General features: G+C 45.2%; 1 protein-coding gene and 1 long non-coding RNA gene across 2 annotated transcripts; both read left to right on the top strand.

Annotated features, from left to right (window-relative positions):
- Nucleotides 1-653: 653 nt before the first annotated feature.
- Nucleotides 654-22,618, top strand: SHISA4 (shisa family member 4). The gene is made up of 5 exons (XM_083617632.1): nt 654-2,488; nt 15,774-15,945; nt 17,653-17,786; nt 19,384-19,563; nt 20,771-22,618. Exons 1-5 carry the CDS (start codon nt 2,431-2,433, stop codon nt 20,815-20,817), a joined length of 591 nt encoding a protein of 196 aa, XP_083473758.1. The 5' UTR covers nt 654-2,430; the 3' UTR covers nt 20,818-22,618.
- On the top strand, nt 2,591-7,972 carry LOC310764211. Its single transcript, XR_014549071.1, has 3 exons — nt 2,591-4,867; nt 5,179-6,458; nt 6,756-7,972. It is a non-coding gene; the product is annotated as an uncharacterized lncRNA (long non-coding RNA).
- Nucleotides 22,619-23,889: the final 1,271 nt, after the last annotated feature.

Here is a 23,889-nt window from a genome sequence, read left to right as displayed (position 1 = left end):
GTTTCTGGTGATTTGCCTGAACATCAATGTTTTTTTTTTTAATTCCCTACTACTCTAACAGCACCTTGCTAGCAAAATCCCAGCCCGCTAAAATCATTGGAGTACAACCAAAACTCACCAATTCATGCTGTCTAAACCTCCAAAAGGACACCAATTTATGCTCCATCCTTAACCCAAATTCATTCCATTAACTTTCCAGGTCAAGAATTAAATTCTTGACTTCTATTCTCCCCTTCCCCAATCAATTTAATACATTTAACTTCCTCTTCCCTCTAAAAGTTATTTAATAAATCTCTTCTTCCAAAATTCATTTCCTTGCCTTCAAGCTTATTTGACAGCAGTCCAACTGCCCCTCCCTACCCAACACCATTTGTTCTCCATTACAAAGACTACAAATCACAACACACAATTTGCTCACCAGTGCTTATTGTTAAGTGCTAAAGTGGTGCTGCTGGCTGCAACTGCTTGTCCCCACTCTGATGTATTCAGCAGAACTCTGGACAGATTGCTGAAGGTCCACACTTTGGCTGCTGATGCTGACAGCATCGCAGGCAGCTACTGAGTAGTGCTGTGTTTATTTTTATCTTATTTTGTGTGCGCGCATGGAAAAGAATAGAAACAGTACCAAAAAGCAGCAACAACAGATGTAGATGGTGCAAAGAAAATATTTGGACTGTTTCATTTATTGAACGCGGTAAGTATCACTGCTAATAGTGCTGCCAGAAATTAAGGCAAAGCTTTCTTTACAAAATGGAACTATAAAGAGCTAAAAGGGAGCCATTTGGGGGGTGTATTTAGAAAATTACAGAGATGAAAATTACCCATATTATACCCAAGGGTTATTGGGGAAACCTGGGAAAATCCCCCCCCCCAACCAGCACCACTGAATTTGCCACCAATAAATGTTGCGGGTCCTATGGGCCACGAAAATTATCTTGGCAGGCCACATACTGCCCATGAACTAGCTATTTCTGCTTTAAGGGCTAGCTATATATTTTTAAATAAAAGTTTAAATTCTCATTTTACCCAGAATAAGTATCTGGGCTTTTGTAATATGATCAAGGAACTGTAGAATTCATTGTTTTGGATGATTTTGCTCACAGGCTTAGTACGTGAATGGGAATAGTTTTGGTGGAAGCTTGATAAGGTTGGTTCACCTGGATGACTTCAGAAGCTCCTTCTGCCACAAAGGACCTTGCCCTCTGATAACTGAGCTGAATGCATTTCTTTCAGGCCATGGTGAGATGATACTAAGGAACCATAGTGGGGAGGGTTTTGGTTGTTCTCAAGTCTGATGCTCCCAAGTATGTACCTGGGGACCTAGGTGTATGTGTGCCACACAGGTGACTCTTAAGCATGGAGAGATGCTATTGAGTGGCAGAGGAGAAAGTGGAACTGCTCAAAACCTACTTTGCCTCTGCCTTTGCTTTGCCCGAAAAGAAAACAGTGCCCAACAACCTGGTGATGATAGAATAAATTATTCATAAAGGGAGCTGCAGCCGAAGAGGTGATAAGAGAACACCTAGATACTTTAAATGAATTCATATCTCCAGGGCTGCTCCCAGGGATACTAAAGGAACTTGCAGATGCAATTTTAGAGGCTCCATCTATATTCTTTGAGAATTCTTTGGGGTTCCTGTGGGCTGAAGGCAGGCAAATGTCCCCATCTTCCAAAAGAAGAAGAAGAAGAAGAAGGGACGACCAAGCAACTACCAACTGGTTAGCTTGACGTTGATACCAGGAAAGGTCCTAGAACAGAGAATTAAACAGTCTGCAAGCACTTAGAAAATGATGCGTGGATACAATTTCGGCGCATGTTAAATCTCTCCCTTATTCAACACAGCCCTTGCCCGCTGTTGATGCCGGCAGCTGTGGAAATGTTCAGCATGTTGACTGGACTCGACCGTAATTGTGTTAGTTTTGTACGGTGTTTGATGGTGCTATTGCACGTCGCCACGAAAAGCCCAACTAACGCACGACGCGCAAAAATCGCAGGGGGGGTCTAAATTCTGCAGTGGGGGGGGGCATCCTTCCCGCCCTCTACGGCTCTCTTCTCTCGCATACCTAGCAAAACGTGGGGCTCTAAGAGCCTTCCAGTTTCCAACCTCTCGCCATCGATTTCCAGCCTTTCGCTGCCGTGTAGACTAGTCCTCCTTTCCCTCCCCGATCTCGCCCCCCGCCACCAGCGGCGCCAAGGAGACGCACCGAGGGGAAGCACCGCGGAGCAGCCTCCGCGTCTGGCTCCCCGAGGCCGGTCGTCGTGCTCGCTAGTGGACTGGGGTGGGGTGAGGATCTCCGCCCTTCCCGGGAGAAGAGGAGGAGGCGTCGCCTCCCGCCCGCCCCCCGGATCGGGTTTCTCGGCTCCCGCCCTCTCCCGCAGCGTCGCCCTGGGGCGCGCCGAGCTGGTCTGAGCCGTCGGGAGCTGCCGCGATGGGAGCCTGGGGCCTGGCGGCGATGGTGCTCTGCAGTCTGGCTGCTGCAACCTCCGGTGAGGCGGTGGAGGCGAGAGAAGCGAGGGGAAGGGAAGGCAAGGGGGGCCTGGGCGAGGTGGGGAGGGGGGCAGGAGGATGGGCCGCCCCAAGGGTACACGCTGCCCCGCCCGAGGCGCCTTTCTCTTCCTCCCGCCCCAGGAGAACAACAGGGGCGCTGGGGGGCGCGCCTGCTTCGGGCCCGACCTGTGGAGCCAACAGCCCTGCCTTGCCCTGGCGCCCCTTGGAAATATGGGTCACGGGTCTGGGCGCGCCTCTGCTGGGAGGAGGAAAAGCTGGGGGGGGGAGAGAGATCTGTTTCTTCCTCGGAATTCGAACCCGGGGCAAGTTGTTCCCCAGATTTTTTTCAACCTGAGAAGCCACGCCTCTGAGCATGTGCAAAATGCCCCGGGGCCCCTCACACAGCTCCCATTAGTTGGGAAGAAGCGGATCCTCGCGTGGTGGCTCTGCCTGTGGACCCTTTGCTGCTGCTTGCTTGTGAATTGAGGGCTGCCCCCACCCCATATATTTCTCAAGGTTTTCTGCCTTGGGAGTTGCGTCTTAGATTGAAGCTAACCAGAGGTGTGTATGGATTATTCATGGTGTGGCGAGAAAGTGGATCGAGAGAAGTTTCCTAACCCCTCTCTGAGTATAGGAAGCTGGGTGGTGGGAGATTCAGGACAGAGAGGAAGCGCTTTTTGAAAGTGCAGGTAGTTAAAACTGGAATTGGTTACACACAACCTTTCTCAACCTGTGGGTCCCCAGATGCTGTTGAACTACAACTCCCATCACCCCTAGCTAGCAAGGCCAGATTTGTTCCTATGGAGGCAGACACCCTATGGAGAGTATCACGCCCAAACTGGTCCTTGACCATATGGATTGCCTAGAAACAAACCCAACAGGAATCTACTAAGTCTTCTTAGAGTTTTGGCTTAAAACTATGTATTCCCTCAATTAGTAATTTTCATCATTTTTTTTTTTAAATGAGGATCTTAAACCACTTTTAGATATATTAAGAAGCTACATTATACCAAGCCAGAACATTGGTCCATCTTGCCCAGTATCATCCACACTGTGGATCTCCAGGACTTCAGATATTCCCAGGCCTACCTGGAGATGTGTGGGATTGAACCAGGCAGTGTCTTCATGCACAGCAAATGCTCTACCACTGAATTACAATCCTTTTTTTTTTATTAAGTGGTATATAATCTTCCCAAGTAAACAAGTAGAATTCATGGATTGGTTTTAGGAGCCAGAAAAGAGTCAAATATAAGAAACTTGCCGTACTAAACACTGAAAATTTCTGAGTGTGCTCCATTGAAGTGAATGGGAGCTGTGCAAGAATGTGAGTATTTATCTCAGTGGCGTTTGTGCAGGGAAAAACTTTCAATGGTATTTGCACTTTGTAGGTATTGTGATCACTGCCACCAATCCATGCATTCTGTTGCTGCATCTTGGGCATCTCTTGGAAGCCACTGAAAAGGCACATACCAACGCCTACCTGCTGAACCCTTTTTCCATTTCCTGCCACGTCCCCATAGAGTTCTTTGTGGGTAATTTTTGTCTGTGGCTAAGGAAGGATGTTGAACCTGTAATTAGAGGGGACCAAGAGAATTAAATGTCTTATTCAGTGTGAGTTTCAAAAATAACTATGCCTTTCTTTTTTTAGAAATGTGGATTTGTGCATTGAGTTGAGTGCATGCAGTAACTTATCCCTGGCAGCTGAACATGCTGCTGTCTGACTCTCTCAATAATTCCTTTCTATTTCCCCAAAAAGTGGGGTTATCTGACTATACTATAGAAAGAGCCAGAGTGTAATTGCTAGTGCTCTTTTAATTGACTGTTCAGATTGTTGCTTTGCAGTTTGAGGTTTGCAGAGCTCATTCAAATACTCAGGAAAAAAATTATGACACAGGAAACAACCACATACTGAGTCAGACCACTGGTTCATCTGGCTCAGTATTGTCTACACTGACTGGCAGCAACTCTCCTAGTTTCAGACTTGGGGGGGGGGAGGGCTCTCAGCCCTACTTGGAGATGCCAGGGATTGAACCCCGGGGCCTTCTGCTTGCAAATCAGACTCTGAACTGCTGAGCTGTGGCCCTTCCCAGTGCTACTTCCCACATAAGAATATACCACTTCAGAATGTAACAAACAAGGGGGGACCACATATTTTAATACACTCCCACACTGAAAGCTTATGAAAAGCTAATATGTTAGATATTATGGAAGAATTGGGAGTGAAACATACTAAGCATACATTTGTACGCTTGAAATGCCGAGCATTTTCACATTAGGCACCTCTGTGACCATATGAAGCTGCCTTATTCAGAATATTGGGCCATCTACCCCAACCAGGGGTGCCAACTTGAATAAAATATTGTGGGGGCCCAGGTAAGGTAAAGGTAAAGGGACCCCTGACTCTTAGGTCCAGTCGTGGCTGACTCTGGGGTTGCGGCGCTCATATCACTTTATTGGCCGAGGGAGCCGGCGTACAGCTTCCGGGTCATGTGGCCAGCATGACGAAGCCGCTTCTGCCAAACTAGAGCAGCGCGCAGAAACGTCGTTTATCTTTCCGCCGGAGCGGTACCTATTTATCTACTTGCACTTTGAGGTGCTTTCAAACTGCTAGGTTGGCAGGAGCAGGGACCGAGCAACGGGAGCTCACCCCGTCGCAGGGATTCGAACCGCTGACCTTCCGATCGGCAAGCCCTAGGCTCTTGATCACATGATGCCATGCAGACACACCATTTGAATGGGAATGCTCATCAACTTTGCAGGGACCTGGCCCCCTAAAATATTTTATTGTGGGGGCCGAGGCCCCATGACCCCTAGGAATTGGCTCCTATGACCCCAATACTGTCTATTCTGACTGGCTGCAGCTCTCCGCTGTATTAAGGCAGAAGTATTTCTCCTTAACTGGAGGTGCCAGGGGTTGATGAGGCTTTCTATGTACCAGTTGTGTGCTCTGTCACTGAACTAAGGCCCCTCCAATAATTTGCTTGTAGTTGCTTTTCCTTAAATCTAAAGCAAATGGAAAGCCTGTATTGGCAGGAATGCACTTGTTTCTTTTACACCTTTTATCCTATGGTAACAACTATTGCTATATGGAACAAGAAGTACTAGAGAGCCTCAAATATATTTCTGCATGTTTTATGAAAACAGTATCTGTATGGAATCTATAAACTCTGTCTCTCTTGTGGGGTGCCATTTCCAAAATAGTGCTGATAACTACGATGGGCCTGTGATTAACGAAGTAAATGCCAGCAATGATATTTACAAGAGAGAGATACAGAATTGATTCCTCAATCCTGAAAAATAGTCTCTCCTCAGAGTGTTGTCCCAGACTGCTGTCTCAGATTAACTTAATATAGATTACTTATCCCTTAACATAGCCATTAGAGTTATTACTGGTACTTGTTTGTTACATTTATATCCCAACTCTCCTCTAAGGAATTAAGAGTGCCATACATGGTTCTTCCCCTCCCCATTTCGACCTCACAACAACTCTGGCCCAAGGTCCCCCAGTGAGCCTCATGAATGGAGATTTGAACCCTGATCTCCTGGGTCCTAGTCCAAACCACTGGACTCAGTGGTCTAAACCACTGAGTCTCTTGGGCTTGCCAATCGGAAGATCAGCGGTTTGAATCCGTGCGACGGGGTGAGCTCCTGTTGCTCTGTCCCAGCTTTGACCAACCTAGCAGTTGGAAGGCACACTAGTGCAAGTAGATAAATAGGTACCTCTGTGGCAGAAAGGTAAACGACTTTTCCGTGCGCTCTGGTTTCTGTCACTGTGTTCCGTTGCGCCAGTAGCGGTTTAGTCACACTGACCACATGACCTGGAAAGCTGTCTGTGGACAAACGCTGGCTCCCTTGGCCTGAAGCGAGATGAGCACTGCACCCCACAGTTGCCTTTGACTGGACTTAACCATCCAGGGGTCCTTTACCTTTTTTTTTTTTTACTGTCCACCAAACTGACTTACTAGTACAGTGGTACCTCGCAAGACGAATGCCTCGCAAGACGAAAAACGCGCAAGACGAAAGAGTTCCGTTTTTTGAGTCGTTCCGCAAGACGAATTTCCCTATGGGCTTGCTTCGCAAGATGAAACGTCTTGCGAGTTCTTGCGAGTTTGTTTCCTTTTTCTTAAAGCCGCTAAGCCGTTAATAGCCGCTAAGCCGCTAATAGCCGCTAAGCCGCTAATAGCCGTGCTTCGCAAGACGAAAAAACCGCAAGACGAAGAGACTCACGGAACGGATTAATTTCGTCTTGCGAGGCACCACTGTAAGTCACAATTTTACTGCTGATTTCAGACACTGACTTCTACCCAGCTTCTTTATTTACTTCCATAACAGTTCCTAAAGACAGAAGAAAACTTATTTTTCTTGCACCCCAATGTTTATTAGTCCTGTTTTCCTACTGAGGAGCAGAAAAACCCTTTATTCTTGAAGCTACAGTGCTTATTGGGCAGAAAAACCTCTCCAGTGCTTTGGCAGATGGAGTGTTGGGGCTCTCTCTGTAACAGTCTGTTGTGTTTGGTCTGTGGCAGTAGTTTTGTTCAGTAGAGGAGTAATCTAAGATCTGTCGCATGTCAGATGACTCTGCCTTAGATCTAGATATAGGGTGGAATTCAATGGAGGTATTGCATGCATGGAATGAGCTCTGCTCATGCAGTAGGATTTCCCTCCTTTCCTATCCCCTCTGCCCCATATATCTTCTCTGGAGGGTTGGGGGGGGGATCCCAGAACAGATTTAGGGGGTGTGCAGGGGGAAATGTCCCACTGTGTAAGTAAACCTTGTTTCCTTTATTAGTGCTACACTGAATTGAGTTCCACCCACAGTCTCTGCCCCACACTTGAGATTAAAAAAAGTTTTCAAAGCAGTTTTCAATTTGCGACAATTAAAAACACATACAGAAGTTATGCTGCTATTCCCAACACAAAATACTGATGGGTTTTTTAATTAAAGAGATGGGTTTTTTAATTAAAAAAAATCAAGGAAAGGTTCTGGCAAGAGCAAGTCAGTGTGGTAGGAGAAATTGTGAGCCACAAATCTAAGTAACTGAGGCTCAAACTACGCATAATGCTGGCAGACCAATCAGTTTAAAACCAGGGGCTCTCCTCATTGCACAAAAAAGGAGGGGGTGAAAACCTAATTTATAGAGCAAAAAGAGTGTGCAGGTGGGGGTGTAGGCCAGACAGGAAGGAGAGCCTATGATCCTCCAGTTGTTGTTGGACTCCAACTCCCATCAACTCCAACCATAGTTGTCTGTCAGGAATGATGGGAATTGTAGTCCAGCAACATCTGGAGGGTTGGACTCTGGATCAGTGATAGCCTCTTCCTTTAAAAATCAAATCAACCATGGAAAGCTGTGCTCAAGAGTAGAAGAGTCTCTTTAACCATGGCCATTTTACTGTTCAAAATTACTATCTTGACTCATTTTTCATCTGTGATACCTATATTTCTTTCCTTTCTTGGGTAGAAAAGCAGCTTGGGCAGCAGGGGCTTAAAGGTAAAGGTAAAGGGATCCCTGACCATTAGGTCCAGTCGTGGCCGACTCTGGGGTTGCGGAGCTCATTTCGCTTTATTGGCCAAGGGAGCTGGTGTACAGCTTCCGGGTCATGTGGCCAGCATGACTAAGCCACTTCTGGCGAACCGGAGCAGTGCACAGAAACGCCGTTTACCTTCCCGCCGGAGTGGTACCTATTTATCCTTCACTTTGACGTGCTTTCGAACTGCTAGGTTGGCAGGAGCAGGGACCGAGCAACGGGAGCTCACCCTGTCGCGGGGATTCAAACCGCCGACCTTCTGATTGGCAAGTCCTAGGCTCTGCGGTTTAACCCACAGCGCCACCCACGTCCCTTACAGGGGCTTACTTACTGATAAAAAGGCCAGAGGAGGAAGCAGCCCCCCCTAGAGGAGAAACACATCACCCCTATCACCAGCACACAAAAGCAGGAGCCTTAAGTGGACCCAGTGTAATCTTTCATTAGAACTGTGTTTTTTCTAAAGCAAACACTCTTCTATTCACTAGCCCACCATCCCACAGATTTCAAAAGTAGCTGTTCCATCTTTTCCTTGCCAAATAACTATTTGAAATACTGCATAGAAGTTATAGATTTGAGATCCCTCCCTGTCAGATACATTTAAAAGCTGGTTAAAGAACTCAGCCTCTGGAATTATATGTACAATGCAGTGCCACTTGTGTGGGTTTCCTGTTTAATAACAAAAATTACTTTTATTAAAATATCTTCTTGGATAACAAAAGTACATACTGTACAGCATATCTGTTTGCAATTCATAGAGTCCTTCCTCAGATTGGTTGTCTGGGTTTTCTGTTTTGTTTTGTTTTGATAACGGTTTATTTCCCCCCTCATTATCTGTAGCAACACCAAAAAAATAATAGAATTGAAAGAGAAGGAAGAATCAGAACAAAAACTTGGAATTCTTGAAAAACAGATGCTTTGTGTTGTCCAAAACTATCTGTAAGATAAGAGACTTCTAGTCATTAAATGATGCCTATGTTCTTGCAGCTGAGCTGCTCCTTGTCACCTTCTTAGAGGATCAAGGATGTACTCACTTGCTGTTGGTGTGCGCTTGGGGAGGGAGAGAGGGAGTTGGTGGCTTCAGAGCTAAATGCTTTAATTGAGGATAATCAGATGAAGATGTATATCAGACAAATATTAATCAAAGGAAGACAAGATAATCCCACGGTGGAAACAGTACAGGAAATGAATCTACTTACAGTAACAAGAGTGGATTCTTTTGTAGCTAGCTAAATGTGAAAGGCTGAATGAAAAATTGCTGCGGGGGGGGGGGGGAGCTGGGAGAATGATGTCTGGGAACGCTTAAAGGGAGGGAAATCCTGACAGCAAGGGAGGAAAAATAAAGCATGGGGGGAGGCATGGAAGAAGGCAGATATCTGTTGGTAGAGCACGAAAATTTAATCTCAGTGTTGTGGTTCAAGTCCCACATCGGGCAAGAGATTGCTGCATTGCAGGGAGTTGGACTAGATGACCCTTGTGATTCCTCCCAACTCTACCAGTCTATGCTTCTAAGGGGGAGACTGAGCAGAAATATGACATTTGAGATCATGGCTCATGACAGAAGCCTTGTAAGAGGTCAAGCGCTGAATTGCCTTAAGAAGGTTGCCACTGTCATGAGTTTGGTTGAATTTATTTATCCATTCATCTGCCAATCAAATAATGATTGCCAGGGTCCCTTGCTCATTACCTCAGTACAGTGGTACCTCGGGTTACAAACACTTGGGGTTACAAACTCCACTAACCCGGAAGTAGTACCTTGGGTTGCAAACTTTGCCCCAGGATGAGAACAGAAATCGCGGTGCAGCGGCAACTGGAGTCCCCATTAGCAAGAGCGCACCTCAGGTTAAGAATGGTTTCAGGTTAAGAATGGACCTCTGGAATGAATGAAGTTCGTAACCCGAGGTACCACTGTATTAGGTTTAATGTGAGTTTCTTGCATCCAATTGTGCATCTTGGTGGTGCTGTCCATGGTACCATCTGTGGTACCATTTTAATGACCAGGTACAGTACTGTGAGGTATTGCTTCAGAGCCAACATGGGGCAACTTCCATACTGAGATTCCTACTCCCACCCCCACATTCTGTGCACTTGTGATCTGCAAGCTGTAGAAGTAGAATTTATTTATCAAGTTGATTGGATCTGTCTTAGTCTTTGGGTGGTTGGTGAAGACCTTTTTATTCTGAAAAACTTCTGAGTGGATCTGGCTAGATGCTTCGGTTAAATATGTCCATGCCTACACTTATCTTTCTATAGACATTTGTTTCTGTCTTGGATCTGTGTTGCTTATGACCCCAATAATACTAGGAGGGTGGTTTTTCCTTTTTTCCAGTTTTGTATAAGGAAGAGATGTTTTTACTGCACTAAAGGAGTTGATGCCAGAAACGTTAATTATTCAAGCTCTGTTGCAGGAGTGCTTTTTCCATGCTTGGCAATATCTCTGCACAAAATACTAAAGAGTGATTAAACTCAGTAAATCGACTATCTAGCCAAAAACAAGTCTGTTGTACGAGCGTCTCTAAGATCATATTGAAATAGACAGGGAGGTATATGATTCAGATTTCTGGTTGGAAGACACTGAAGAAATTCCTTTCCAATGTCCAAATCTTCCTACAGATGGATAGCTTACATGTTAGAAGGCTACGCTTGTATTAGCTTGCTTTTCTACCTTTCCATCCTGTCACTGCAGAGCTATTCCTACTGCATGCCTCAAACCCTATAGAAGAAGTAATATGAGAGTGTTAATGGTGGCTATGCACACCCTTTTCTCTTTTCTGGGCTTCCAGTGCCAGGGGAAAGAGTGATGCTGTGGTCTGCAGAGAGAGAGAAAGGGAGGTGCAGCTGTTCCTCCTACAAAAAAATAAAAATAAAAAATAAACTTATATATTGCCTTTCCTGGCTGCTAGTCCTGGCTCAGTAAGTGAGCACAGCAAATATGGACCCTTGATGAGATTTTCTTTCCTGAGACCCAGTATATTTCCATTTCTGTTTTTTGAACCAGGTGGCTATGACCTTTAGGTGTCTGTCAGCCCTGTAGTTCTGTGGTCTCATGGCTGTTTTTCAACTTTCTTAACCCACAAAGCCATGCAACTTCTAGCTAATGTTTCTCAGTCAGTCTGTATTGTGGGTGGGACTGTGGGGACTGTCAGAGAAAGGGCCTTTTCAGCAATGGCATCCCAATTGTGAAACACCCTCGAATCTCGTTTGGCATCTAGATCATGATTGTCTATTTTGTTTTATTTCCCCCCAGACATTTTGAGATTATTTAAAGATTTTTGGTATTTTTAATTCTGTTGTTTTCATATATGTTTTGCTGCACCTGGTTTTATGTAATTGTTTAATTTTGTAGTGCAGGTTTATTTCTGTTTAATATTTAGGGTTCTGGTTTTTTTAAATGTTTTTAACATTTATTGTTGACTGAGAGGGTAGTGCTCTTTGGGTGCCTTAGGGTGAAGGGCGGGTAATAAAATAACAACAATGACAACAACAACAACAGTAATAATAGAAATGCAAAATATGTTCGTAAATAATAAACGTAGTTTCCATGGACTGGGGGACACTGAGCACACCCAAGATAAAGGGAAGTCACTGTATTTATTAAAATGTATATATATTTTATTGATTCATTACAAAGAGAAAAGTGCAAACATAACAAAAAGGAAGAAAACAAAGAATAAAAAATGCAAACCATAAAGCATCACAGCCTGGAAATACAAAAGTACAAAGACAGAAGTCACTGTATGGAAATTGTATTTATTGAGTAATCATCAGATCATTACTTTTGAGATTTGCCTTAATCTTGTATTTACTGCCAGAGATTACAAACACATTTCTAGATTCTGTGGCATGGTGAGAATACACCTTCTCTGCAAGGGAATTGCTTGCACGGTGGGGAGGGGCTGCTTTTAGAATTGCAGATGTTGAAGGGACTAACATTTGTCAAAAAATAGAGTGCTGTGTTAGTAGTTGGTGTTTTGGACTAGGGCTGGTTCAGATCTCCACATCAATGTGTGATGTTGTAACTTAACCTGTCTCACAGGATTGTTGTGAGAATATAGTGGTGGTGGTAAGAATCATGCCCATCATTTGGAGCTACTTGGCGAAAGGACAAAATATAAGTAAATAAAATAGCTTGTGTACGACAGATGGTTATGACAGTTCCTTCAGAAGTTCAGCATAGTTAGAAAACAAAATGTATTAAAATAACTTATGGTTTAAGTGCAGGTCATTATGATGGCATTGAAATAAGCTTGAACTGGATGGATTTGCCAATTTGCCCCATCATTGCCCCAAAGTACTAGATAGTTTCCTCACTGCTGAAATACAAGCAGACCCTGCATGCTCTATGCACCTAGTGCATCGATACAGCTTCCTAAAAGATTTGAGAGCTTATGGCAGTTGCTATGGCCCAAAGGTCACAGGCAGAATGACAGGAGGGTGGGATTCCTGAGTAAGGAGCTGGACCTGGCTGGATAAGGCAGGTTTCATGAATCAAAGCCTTGCTGTGTGTATAGAGCAGGGCATGCATCATTTCCATCCATTCCAAGGCAGCTGATCATGTTCCATATGTGGAGATTACATTTGGAAGAGAAGGGGACTTGGAGCGTGAGTATGAACTTCCAAAACATGATACTCTAGGTGGCAATATAAAACCACGGCAGCTGCCCAGTCTACATGTCTCAAAGAGCGGAGGAGTTTCAGTTTCCTGTCCCCCTGCTGCCCTGACTCACGGCCAGGTCTGATGTAATATGATCTATGTGTGCCTGATTTTTCTCGCCTGCGACAGGCTTTATATATGCATGCTCATCTACATTTCCAAGAAGGAGGGACATGCATGTGACTTCAGCACCTGCCCCCTCGTCTATTTATTTTAAAAGCAGAATGGCTACATGTGCACCATGTTGTCTGGACAACAGGAAAAGTAGTTTTGTCCTACATTTTGTTCAACTGCAGATAAGGGGTGACAATGAGTTAACAGAGCCCATGAAAAAAATAAAAGAAGAGCCTGCTGGATCAGGCCAAGGCCCCATCTAGTCTACAGCACTCTTTCCCCACACTTGCAATGCTCAGCAACTGGTATGCCAAAGCACACTCCTTCTGATATCCATAATGGCTAGCGAGCATTGCCATAGAGTTGTCTGCATGAATTTGTCTTATCTCCTTTTAAAACCATACAAACTGGTGGCCATCACAACACCTTTCAACAGTGTGCCATTTAACTATGTGCTGTGTCTGTCCTTCCAACATTTGGCTTTATTGGATAGTCCCAGTGATCTGTTACTTCTCTTGCTCAGGACATAGGGAATTGGAGGCTGTCTGGTTAATTGTTTCTGCTTCCGAGGGAAAAGGAGAAGGGAATTGAAGTAGGACTTGAAAAAGTGAAGAGGGCGAAAGTGTGCCAAAAGCTTCTTACATATCCCCATTGGGAGATGTTTACTCTAGAACAGGCATGTCCAACTCCCAAGAGACTGTGATCCTACTCCCAGTATAAAAAAAACTGGCAGTGATCTACCAAAGGTGGCAACTAAATGGAGGGAGATTTGCCAAGGGTTGTTCAGCTTTTTTGGGGGGGGGAGAGGCCAAAGCTGTTTCTCAGTGATCACTTCCTATCGTCTCACGATCTACCTGGAGCACCCCGGTGGTCTACCGGTAGATCACGATCTACAGGTTGGACATCCCTGCTCTAGAACAACAAACGTGTTACCTGGAGGCCAGGAGCTCATTGTATTGAGCACCCACAATGTCTGTCCAGCAGGCAGACAGTCATACTTCTGACATTCTGTACAATACACTGAATAGGCCTGACATCCTTGCTTCATCTCTGATATTATGGTTTGTTATGCTAATTTGTTTTGGAGTTTGGGATTTGATACAGAGAGAATAGCAGACTGGAGAGAATAGCCTGCCCTGGTCTCCTTGCCCAGCTTCCTACATCACTTGTCCCTTTGAAGCTTTACCACTGGGCCCAAGATCCTTCATCAGATGGGGCTCCTCTCCAGTGTGAAATAAAGACTATTACCTTTACCTGGTTTACAAAGGAGAGGAGTTCATGTGAGGTTTAGCACATTTATTGCAAAGGACACTACTGGCATTAGGACTCTTGATCACTTGATAGGTGATACAGTGTTGCTTTGATTGGATTAGAAACTGGATGAAGATTAAGCATTAGCTATTTTAGGAGTCCCAGCCGATGTACAGAGGGTGTCTATACTCCCTTGTCCATTTAAATAGAGGGCTTCAGTGGAAACTTTCAAGTGCATTTTATCTTGGCCTGCTATATCTTTACTAGCTCCCTTCAGTGGAAATGGAAGTTTTTGGTTAAAGTCCCCTTGATGGTAGCTATTATGTTGCACATCACTTCTATTTATGGGAATTCTTTAGCCAGAGAGAATTCGAAAGTGTTGCTGTCTCACTTAGTGTGACCCAGCTGTTCTTACTTTGGTAGAGAATTTACTGTGAAATAGCCTGCTTTAGTCACTTTTTTATTTTATTTTAATGAAGGCATCTGCACAGGGAACAAAACAGCCCTATCTCATGTTCTGTCTGTTCAGCTTCTGGTTTGTTTCCCTCCCAGCTGTCCTAAAATCCAACTTTTAAAAGCTCTATATAATAGTTGCATAATTTCCCCATGTGTAGATGACCTGCTGGGTGGTTATTTTGGCCAGTTATGGCCTGCATAGATTGCCCTAGTCATTTTCTTCTCTGTCAGCTGTTCCATCTCTCTAGGAATAAACACTATCACATTAACCCCTCCATTTCTATGCTGGAGAGGCAATCATGATTGGCAGTGCAGTGAATGGGGAGTATTTAACCCTTTCCTCACACATAATGGCCCCAATGAAAATGGCTCCACTCCAACATTTGGGCTGTGGAAAAGCGGAGTGTCCCCTTGGCTGAAGAGTGTTAGAAGTTTGGAAACAGATTTGCTGTTCTGCTTCGAGCAGCAGTGTTTTGGGTGCTGCTAAATTGTCCACGGGATGCGGATGGCGCTGTGGGTTAAACCACAGAGCCTAGGACTTGCCAATCAGAAGATTGGTGGTTCAAATCCCCGTGATGGGGTGAGCTCCTGTTGCTCAGTCCCTGCTACTGCCAACCTAGCAGTTCGAAAGCATGTCAAAGTGCAAGTAGATAAATAGGTACCGCTCCGATGGGAAGGTAAACAGTGTTTCTGTGTGCTGCTCTGGTTCGCCAGAGACCCGGAAGCTGTACGCCGGCTCCCTCAGCCAATAAAGCGAGATGAGCACTGCAAGCCCAGAGTCGGTCACGACTGGACCTAATGGTCAGGGGTTCCTTTACCTTTACCTAAATTATCCACCTCTGGAAGCAATCACAGAGAAAAAACAGAGAATTGTGATATGGAATTGTGATACAACTTTTCCATTTGTATGCATTCATGCAGGAAATTTAAATTGCATTTAAAGGAAGATGTGCAGTATATCCTGCTATCCTGGTCCTTGTAAAAGTGGATCTTGAGAAGGTAATAGCTAGATGACAAAGACTGCATCTTGTATTATTGGATTGCATTCTAGTGCGCTCCTTGGACTGTATTCCAGTGGTGAAAGAAAATAGATGTTTTTTTTATTTTCTGGTATGAATGCTATCAGTGATAAAGTTGTGCTGTTATATGGCATCACTGCCATTTATTTTAAGCATGTGGGTAGGGAAGCAGACAGGCTGCAGTTGACAAGTGGTGAGGGAAATGTACTCTGCACATGCTCAGAGGCAGGTAAAGACTAACGAATGACTTATTCAACCTCCCCACAGTCTCAGCCGATGAGGACTGCAAGTGGTACATGGACCGAAATGGCTCATGGCATCCTGGCTTCGACTGCCACTTTCCCTCCTTCTGCTGTGGTGACTGCTATCAGCGTTACTGCTGCATTGACCTCAGGAAACTCCTCACTGAACGGCAACAAAAGCACTGCATAGCATTTGGGTAAGAACAGGCAATATGTGTGCCAAGAAAGGGAGGGGCTGGGAGAAAAAGGGAGAGAAGAAGAAAGGGTCAAGGTTGTGCTTCAATACTTGAAAAGGCTAGACCAGATGGAGCGGAGGAGGAAAGAAGTGAGCAGACTTCTTATTATCCCCCACTCCTTTTTGTTCCTGATATGCAGCCATGGAGGGGTTGCAAATTTGATCAGATCATAATAGTGGCTGTGTGGGGGCAGGGGAATAATTTCCTCTGAGTGGTTTTTATACTCAAAATTCCTGCTGTGCAGCTGGGAACGGCTTTCACCATGGAGATAGACCCTAAGGGATGTTGGAAAATTTTGACGAAACAGAAATGGGAGTGGGATTTGCCAATGTTCATTTATTTGCCCCATGTCCAAAATAGACATCCATCCAGTGAACATGATTGTTATTTACTGCTGCTGCTGCTGTTCCATCCTCAAACGATACATAGTTAATTACATTCCTCCCCCTATTTGCATTGCATCTCTTTGCATTGAAATGATCGGGGTGGAGTAATGCATTGACAAGGTAATGGCATAATTTACTTAATTAATTACATGAATGATGTAAGTTACATAAATTCGCTACAATGGACAGCGAGATGAATAACGTTGTTTTTGGCAGAAGGTGAGATGCAGCAGAATGGAAACAGTTCTGCATACTGGGAATACAGGGCAGAACGAAAAACACTGCCTTTTCACATCCCTACTGCAGACACGTGTATGTATACACACACTGTGATCCACACACCTCACTGATTTGAGCATAAAGTACAGAGCTCATACCTCAGTTAGAAATCATGGATATAGGTAAGATCAATCCCTAGTGGAGGTGAACCTCATGGGATCTCCTACTCCAGAGTTGGAAAACCACAAGCCCAAGGGCTGAATGTGGCCCGCCAGGCCTCTCTGTCTGTCCCTCAGGTCTGCTCCATGTCCTCCTTAAGTACTTCTGCCTAGCTGGAACATATCCTTGAATTCTGATATTACCCCTGGATTGCCTGACTAGAAGATGAGCTGTGTGAGCAACTTCTGACATTTGTGCGGCTGGAGTGCAGCCTACTATACAAAGGTTGCTCCACCCATTTTTAGCCTCTGACTCCACCCACTTTTGCCTCTGCCCCTGTCCATCAATGGCACGTGCCCTGCTCCCTCCAAAGGGTGCCCAGGAAGGATTGCAACCTTTTGACTATAAAATGTTCTCCACTCCTGGCATAGTTTCTATAGTCTCTCTACACACATATATTAAAACTGTCTGCCCCAAAGGTTGTTGGAACCAGTAGGTTTCCACTCTGCCCTCATCAGCTTCCAGTTAGCTTATCAAGGCTTCCTGTTGATGTCCTGGTGAGTTAACTATTTATTCCATTTAACCCACAATCAGGGTAGCTAAAAACTAGAAGAGGAAGCATTTGACTATACATTCAATGCAGGCTAATGCATGAAACTGTTATTCTTAATCATGTAATTATAGGTATGGGGTAGAGGGAGGGTGTGTTTTTTACATACAGCTAAAAGTAATTTGTCACCTAGCTCATCTATATTGACAACACAATTTCCTCCTGTTATTATTAAGAAAAACTCCATTTATTTCTATCTCAATCAAGTCTACTTCTGGAATCTCCGGTGTCTGGTTTGGTATCAGATGCTATTGTATGCACAGCTCATTTATCACCTCTGTCTGTATCCTATAGCCCCAAAACCATTGCTGGCATCGCTTCAGCTGTGATTCTCTTTGTGGCTATTGTTGCCACAATTGTCTGCTGCTTCCTGTGCTCCTGCTGCTACTTGTACCAGCGACGGCATCACCTACAGACACCCTATCAAGGTAGGAGAAGTCCTGGTGATGTGGGCCATGACCTTCTTTCTCACAAGTAGCTCAGGATTAGAGATGAAATGAATCTCCACAATCTGCAAATTCTTATGCAGATACTGTTTATATGCTTTTGTGGAAGTGTTCTGGTAAGCTGCAGGTCTGATAATATCAATGTTTTATGATTTTTATTTTTCTTAAGGATGTTCAAGGTCATGCAAAGCAAAAACAAATCAAATTTTCTTTGGTTTTAAACCTGTTCTGGATAACAAGATATATTCATGTCTCATAATGGAGCATATAACACGCAGAGAGGGCTTCAGCTGGGGATCAGCCCATTTTCTATAAAATGCATTCATATTTTCAATGGGACTTCTACAGTTCAGATGTGCTTTCCAATTGGGAATTTTTCCTGTGGCATTTGACTAGCTACTGTGGAAGACAGAGAGTGTTAGAGTAAATGGAACTTTGGTCAGATCCAGCAAGGCAGGCCTTACAGAACATTTGGCTTAGGCCTTCATGTTCTCTGTCTTGGAGATGTTATAATCTATCTATAGCATACTGTGTTTGTTGTCCAGTTAAATATTCTATGTAGCCTCTTCTGCAAGGATATTCATCAAGACAACTGACCTGCAAGAGTAGACCTACGCATTAGTAGATTGGGGCACTTAGCTGTGCTTTTCTTTGCATGTGTGGACTGTGAAAGCATGTTTGTTGTTTAGTCATTTAGTTGTGTCTGACTCTTCATGCCCCATGGACCAGAGCACGCCAGGCACTCCTGTCTTCCACTGCCTCCCGCAGTTTGGTCAAACTCATGTTGGTAGCTTCGAGAACACTGTCCAACCATCTTGTCCTCTGTCGTCCCCTTCTCCTTGTGCCCTCAATCTTTCCCAACATCAGGGTCTTTCCCTGAAAAGCTTATGTGAAAGCATAAACAACAGCAAATGAAGCTATGGGGATTAAATGGAAAGCTTTGGTCCCCCAAAATAAATAATTCCAAAATGTGTGTAAAATGATGAGCATCCTACATTCATGTTTACACCGATATGGTCTGAGCCAGCAAGTGACTGACCAGGAAAGCTCAATGAAAACATTGGCTCAGTATACCACTTTAATAGTAGTAGTAGTAGTAGTAGTAGTAGTAGTAGTAGTAGTAGTGGTAAATTTCATGTTAGGAAGGCTTAGGAAAGGGTTTGAAAACAAGCCTGCTGATATTGTAATGCCTTAATACAAATCCATGGTGAGACCACACTAAGAATACTGTGCACAGTTCTGATCTGTGCACTTAAGAAACAATACAGTACAGCTCAAAAAGTTGCAGAACCAGACTCCCAAAAGACCAGAGGCTAGAACACCTCCCCTAAGAGGTACAATGTCTGGGGCTGTTTAGTTTAGGGGGGCGGAAAGCAAGTTAGGGGAGGCATGGAGGTGAATCTGTGGCTCTTCACATGTTGGATTCCAAAGTCCTATTGACACTAATCAGCATGCCAAATGTGAAGGGTTGAAGGGAGCTGCAGTCCAGCCACATCTAGAGCATCACAGGTTTTCCTTGCCTGACTTGTAGGCTCATCAGCCCAGCATATGCTCACAGAATCTGTTTCCTTTGTCCCAGGTCAAGAGATCCCACTTTCTGGCTACCCTGCCCAGCCTCCAGGGCCTTACCCTATGGATCCCAAAGCTGGGCCAGCACCATATCATCCTGGCTATACACCAGTTGTTTCCTATCCTCCCACAGCACCAGCTGCACAGTATCCTCTTTACCCACCTGGGCCACCATACTACAACCCTGCAGGTAAGAAAGTAGGGGGGGTGGAATTAGACTTGAAGACAAGTGAGCCTTAGTTAAAGCTTTGTCTTATCCTCTCCTTCTGTATAGAGAACCTTCCTTAGGAATTGAAGTGTTGCATTTCATTCAGCCACCAAATGGGGAAAGAGGGGGCTGGTGTTGGGAACCTTCAGGTTTTGTTAGACATAAACTCCCATCTCCCCCAGCTACCATGGACAATACTTAGGGATCATGGGAATTGTGATGCAGAAACATCTGCAGGTTTCTGAGATTAGCCGCCCTGTTCTAGACCAACATCTCCAGAACAGAGGTTACTACCGGGAAGTGGAAGATGGTCCAACAGGGCGAATGGTGAACTCTTCTACCAACATTGGCCAGCCTCTGCCTGCCTTCTTAACTTACATTCATTCCAGGGGGTGGCACTGTCTCCTCCCAGGTATCAGGGTTGCTATTGACTCCTACATCTGTAGGGTAGGCTGCATTTCAGCCATTGCTAACTCAGCAGGGAGGAGGATGGGGAGGTGGGAAACTCAAATTAGTTGGCTCTGCAGTCATACCTTGGTTTTCAAACAGCTTAGTTCTCGAAAGTTTTGGCTCCCAAACGCCGTAAACCCGCAAGTGAATCCAAATGTCCGATGGGGCTTCCGCAGCTTCTGATTGGCTGCAGGAGCTTTCTGCGGCCAATCAGAGGCCACGCTTTGGTTTCCGAACATTTTGGAAGTCAAACGGACTTCTGAAACGGATTCCATTCAACTTCCAAGGTACGACTGTACTTGGCTCTGGCTCCATGTGTTGTTGGCCTCCCTGCCTTCTGTCTTACCAGTCCCAATGGGTGCACTAGCCATCACTGCTACCAGGGTGGTTTAACGATAAATTCCTCTTCACAGAGAGCTCTGGGAATTGTAGCTCTGGAGGCAGAATCTGGGTCTTCTCATAACTCAGCACACTTCAGCTCCCAGTATTCTTTAGGAGAAGCCATGACTTTTAAAAATGGTATCATAGTGCTTTAAATCTGTGGTGTGAATGTGGCCCGAGAGCTTCTTCTGGTTATTCCTGAGATGTGGGGGACAACACCTCCCTTATCCTTGTGCACTGTGCAGTATGCAACTGCTGAGGGATGACTTTCACATCCACCCCTCCCTATGAGGCTAGTCTCACTTTAACCTTCAGTGCTTCTGGCCACATCCTGATTGCCCCTCTCTTTCTGCTGCAGCTCCCCCACCCTACATCCCACCACAGCCATCACAGCCCAGCACCTGAGGAGGACCTTGCAGAGACTATCCAAAGGAGCCCTTTCTCTCTGGGTCTGCCGTTTCCACAGAACCTATATTGGGTTTCCCGCTGCACTGAAACTCCAGCCCAAGCTTCAGCAATTGCCAATGTCCCTACTAGTTACCTTTTGCTCTGCATGGTAGGAGGCATCATGACTCTCTACATCTTTGCCTGCGCACCCGCCACCCCCAATTCTTGCAATTCCTGCCTGTGTCACTGTGGGGAAGCTGATAGTCCCCCTTGCTTTCCACCTGGGCTCAGGAAAGAGCATGTGTTAAGACCGCCACAAATGCCATATGTGTCACTTGACTGTTCCATCGACTGTGCAGCTGAGCCTCTTCGATGGGAAAGGAAGAGGTGTCTCAAGGTGGCAACGAAGAGCAAAGTGCATTGGTCTGTATCTCACAGAAGGACTTTGGTCCACCCTGTTCCCTGACAAAGCACAAGGATCCATTACGTCTGCTGTTCATGGCCCCAGGTTGAAGTTTTGCCTCTTAAGGAAGTCCTGAAACTTTGGAAAAAGGGGATGGGAGGGTACGCAAATACCCCAGGAGCCTGATATCACATGTGGCTGTTATACGCCATTAAACTTACTCACCCAGTGTCCCTTCTTTTTTTACAAAAACAGCTAAGCTGAGTACTTATCCAGCATCCCTTACCCAAACCCTTTCCACTTCAGCTTTGTCTGTGGCCTTTGAGGGGTGGGTGGAGCTTAGAGGATCTACTTTAAATGAGGTTCTTTGCAGCGTAGCCATTATTTCACATTTTCCCCAAGAAGTTATTGGTGCTCCCTGCAGCTTTGCCCGTATTCTGGCTGCATGGTTCTTTGTCTTGGCTGAGCAGCTCACCAATTTGCTCCTGCAGGCTTAAACCAGCCCTTCCTCTCAAACGATAGCAACCTTCAGTCTGTGGAGTTGAGGATGCAAGGTCCAGGGTGATGTCTCTCTCCTGATTCATTGACACCAACCTTTGGAGCGGATAGTGTTGGAAACTGACTCTTACAGTTTAATTCTCTGGAGTAGAATCATGGCACAGGGAGCAAGGAAAGAGTGTGGAACAAAGGCACAATATACCAGTCAGGGTACAAAGGCAGTCATTGTGTGCAAAAAGGAAAATGTTGATGTCACAGCAGTGAAGCAGTTCCCCTTGAGCTCATGGCTCTTAGGAACGGATGAGGCCAATGGGCCCATTGTAAAGAGGGAAAATGCACCATGCATGTGACCTTTATCGCAAGACCAGAGCACAACTTTACATGGTGTGTTGCTGTCGTATGGAGCTGGGCTGCTGAGAACGTTGCCTGGGAGTACATCTCAGGAGAGAGCTCAGATCTCTGTCTCCAGGGTGGAGAATCTCGCAAATATTTATTTGAAGTATGGGGCAGTATAGAAATAGCTTAAATAAATAACCTGTGCTCCCCCCACTGCTGGACTCCCATCAACACCAGCTAACATGGCTAATAGGCAGGGATGATGGAAGCAGTAGTCTAGCAACATCTAGAACAGACTGCCCCCACCTTGGGTCCCCAAATGTTGCTGGACTACAACTCCCATCAGCCAATGGTCAGGGATGATGGGAATTGCAGTCCAACCAGCTGGGAATCCAAAGTTGGGAAAGGATGATCTGGAGGACCCCAGGTTCCCCACCCCTACCCTAGGTCAAGCCTTGTTCCCACTGTGTGGGGGGCATGGCCCTGCTATTTTCCGGGAGCTCATGTTATAGTCAGAATGACAAGTGTTGGCATCACAAAACGTTGGCTAAAATGTGGATTAAACTTGTAAATACTGATAAAGCAACTGTTTTACGTGTGTGTTCTTCCTCTCTGTGAGGCGTACAGGATGGTACATAAACGTGAAGCTGGTTCTGGGAGAATAACAACACTTAAGAGCACTTTTCTCACTTTTAGAAGGATTAAGAGCTTGATATGGGGAAAATACGAGTATGTTGGAGAAAGGAAGGAAAGTGAGTCGGTGTGATTCTGCACTGAGGTGTGCACTCACAGGCCACTCTGACAATCAGAGTAATAATGTTTACAAACAGCTGCAAAGGTAAGCTAATCCCACTTGTAAAGTGTAAATTCTCAAGCAAGCTGGGGGGGAAATATAGGCCAAAGTATCCCAGCTGGTATAAAATAGCTAACTAAAGCCTGGTTGCCACGGTAACACGGGCTTGAATTTGGAACAGTGCTCTTGGTGTACAAAAATATCCCTACAGCGTTTCACTGAACTGCAGCCCCATGTTTTAATTACAGTGCAGTTTGAGAAACCTGTAGACCTTCGGATGTTACCTGACTGCAACTCATCCGTCTCTCCAGTTGGGCTGATGGGTGTTGACAGCCCAACAATAGGTGAAGGCACTCATGTTCCCCATCACAGAGGTACAGTGGTACCTTGGGTTACAGATGCTTCAGGTTACAGACACTTCAGGTTACAGACTCTGCTAACCCAGAAATAATATCTCAGGTTAAGAACTTTGCTTCAGGATGAGAACACAAATCGTGCAGCAGCAGCGCAGTGGTAGTGGGAGGCCCCATTAGCTAAAGTGGTACCTCAGGTTAAGAACAGTTTCAGGTTAAGAACAGACCTCCAGAACGGATTAAGTTCTTAACCCGAGGTAAGGAGGAGAGGTTTGCTCTCCTCCTTGACCCTCAGAGCTTTCTCTCTCTCTCTCTCTCTCTCTCTCTCTCTCCCTGAAGCATTCCTTCCCAAATAGGCACACATTTCCCCCATGTAACTGACTTCATTTGCAAGCACAACCACTTAACAGACGTTTTAATTTTGGACCAAATTTTGTCATGAGAAATCTTTCTTCTGCCTCTGAATGGCGTCTTACCCAGCCATAGGAATCTAACTGGATCTCTGTATTCCTGCCACTGCCACTTCAGCCTGAGGCTGTAAGCTTAAAAGTACTGTATGTATGCTAGAGCATTGCCATCTTGATCAACAATCAATAATTCTGCTGTAGTGGGCACCGTTCTTGCCCCCAGGGTGACCATAAGTGGACTCCACAACAAGTTTTAGCTCTTGATGATTTTCAGCAGGGCAAACCAAGCCCCTTCTGCTT

The sequence above is a fragment of the Podarcis filfolensis genome, assembly GCF_964270895.1.
Source record: "Podarcis filfolensis genome assembly, chromosome: 6".
Taxonomy (NCBI): Eukaryota; Metazoa; Chordata; class Lepidosauria; order Squamata; family Lacertidae; genus Podarcis; species Podarcis filfolensis.
Note: the sequence above shows the minus strand (reverse complement) of the source record. Positions and strands in the feature narration are given on the sequence as shown.

Coding starts and splice junctions, on each gene's coding strand:
- SHISA4 (XM_083617632.1), top strand. CDS start 2,431: ATGGGAGCCTGGGGCCTGGCGGCGATGGTGCTCTGCAGTCTGGCTGCT. Junction 15,946..17,652: donor AAGCACTGCATAGCATTTGG/GTAAGAACAGGC, acceptor TGTATCCTATAG/CCCCAAAACCATTGCTGGCA. Junction 19,564..20,770: donor ACCATACTACAACCCTGCAG/GTAAGAAAGTAG, acceptor TTTCTGCTGCAG/CTCCCCCACCCTACATCCCA.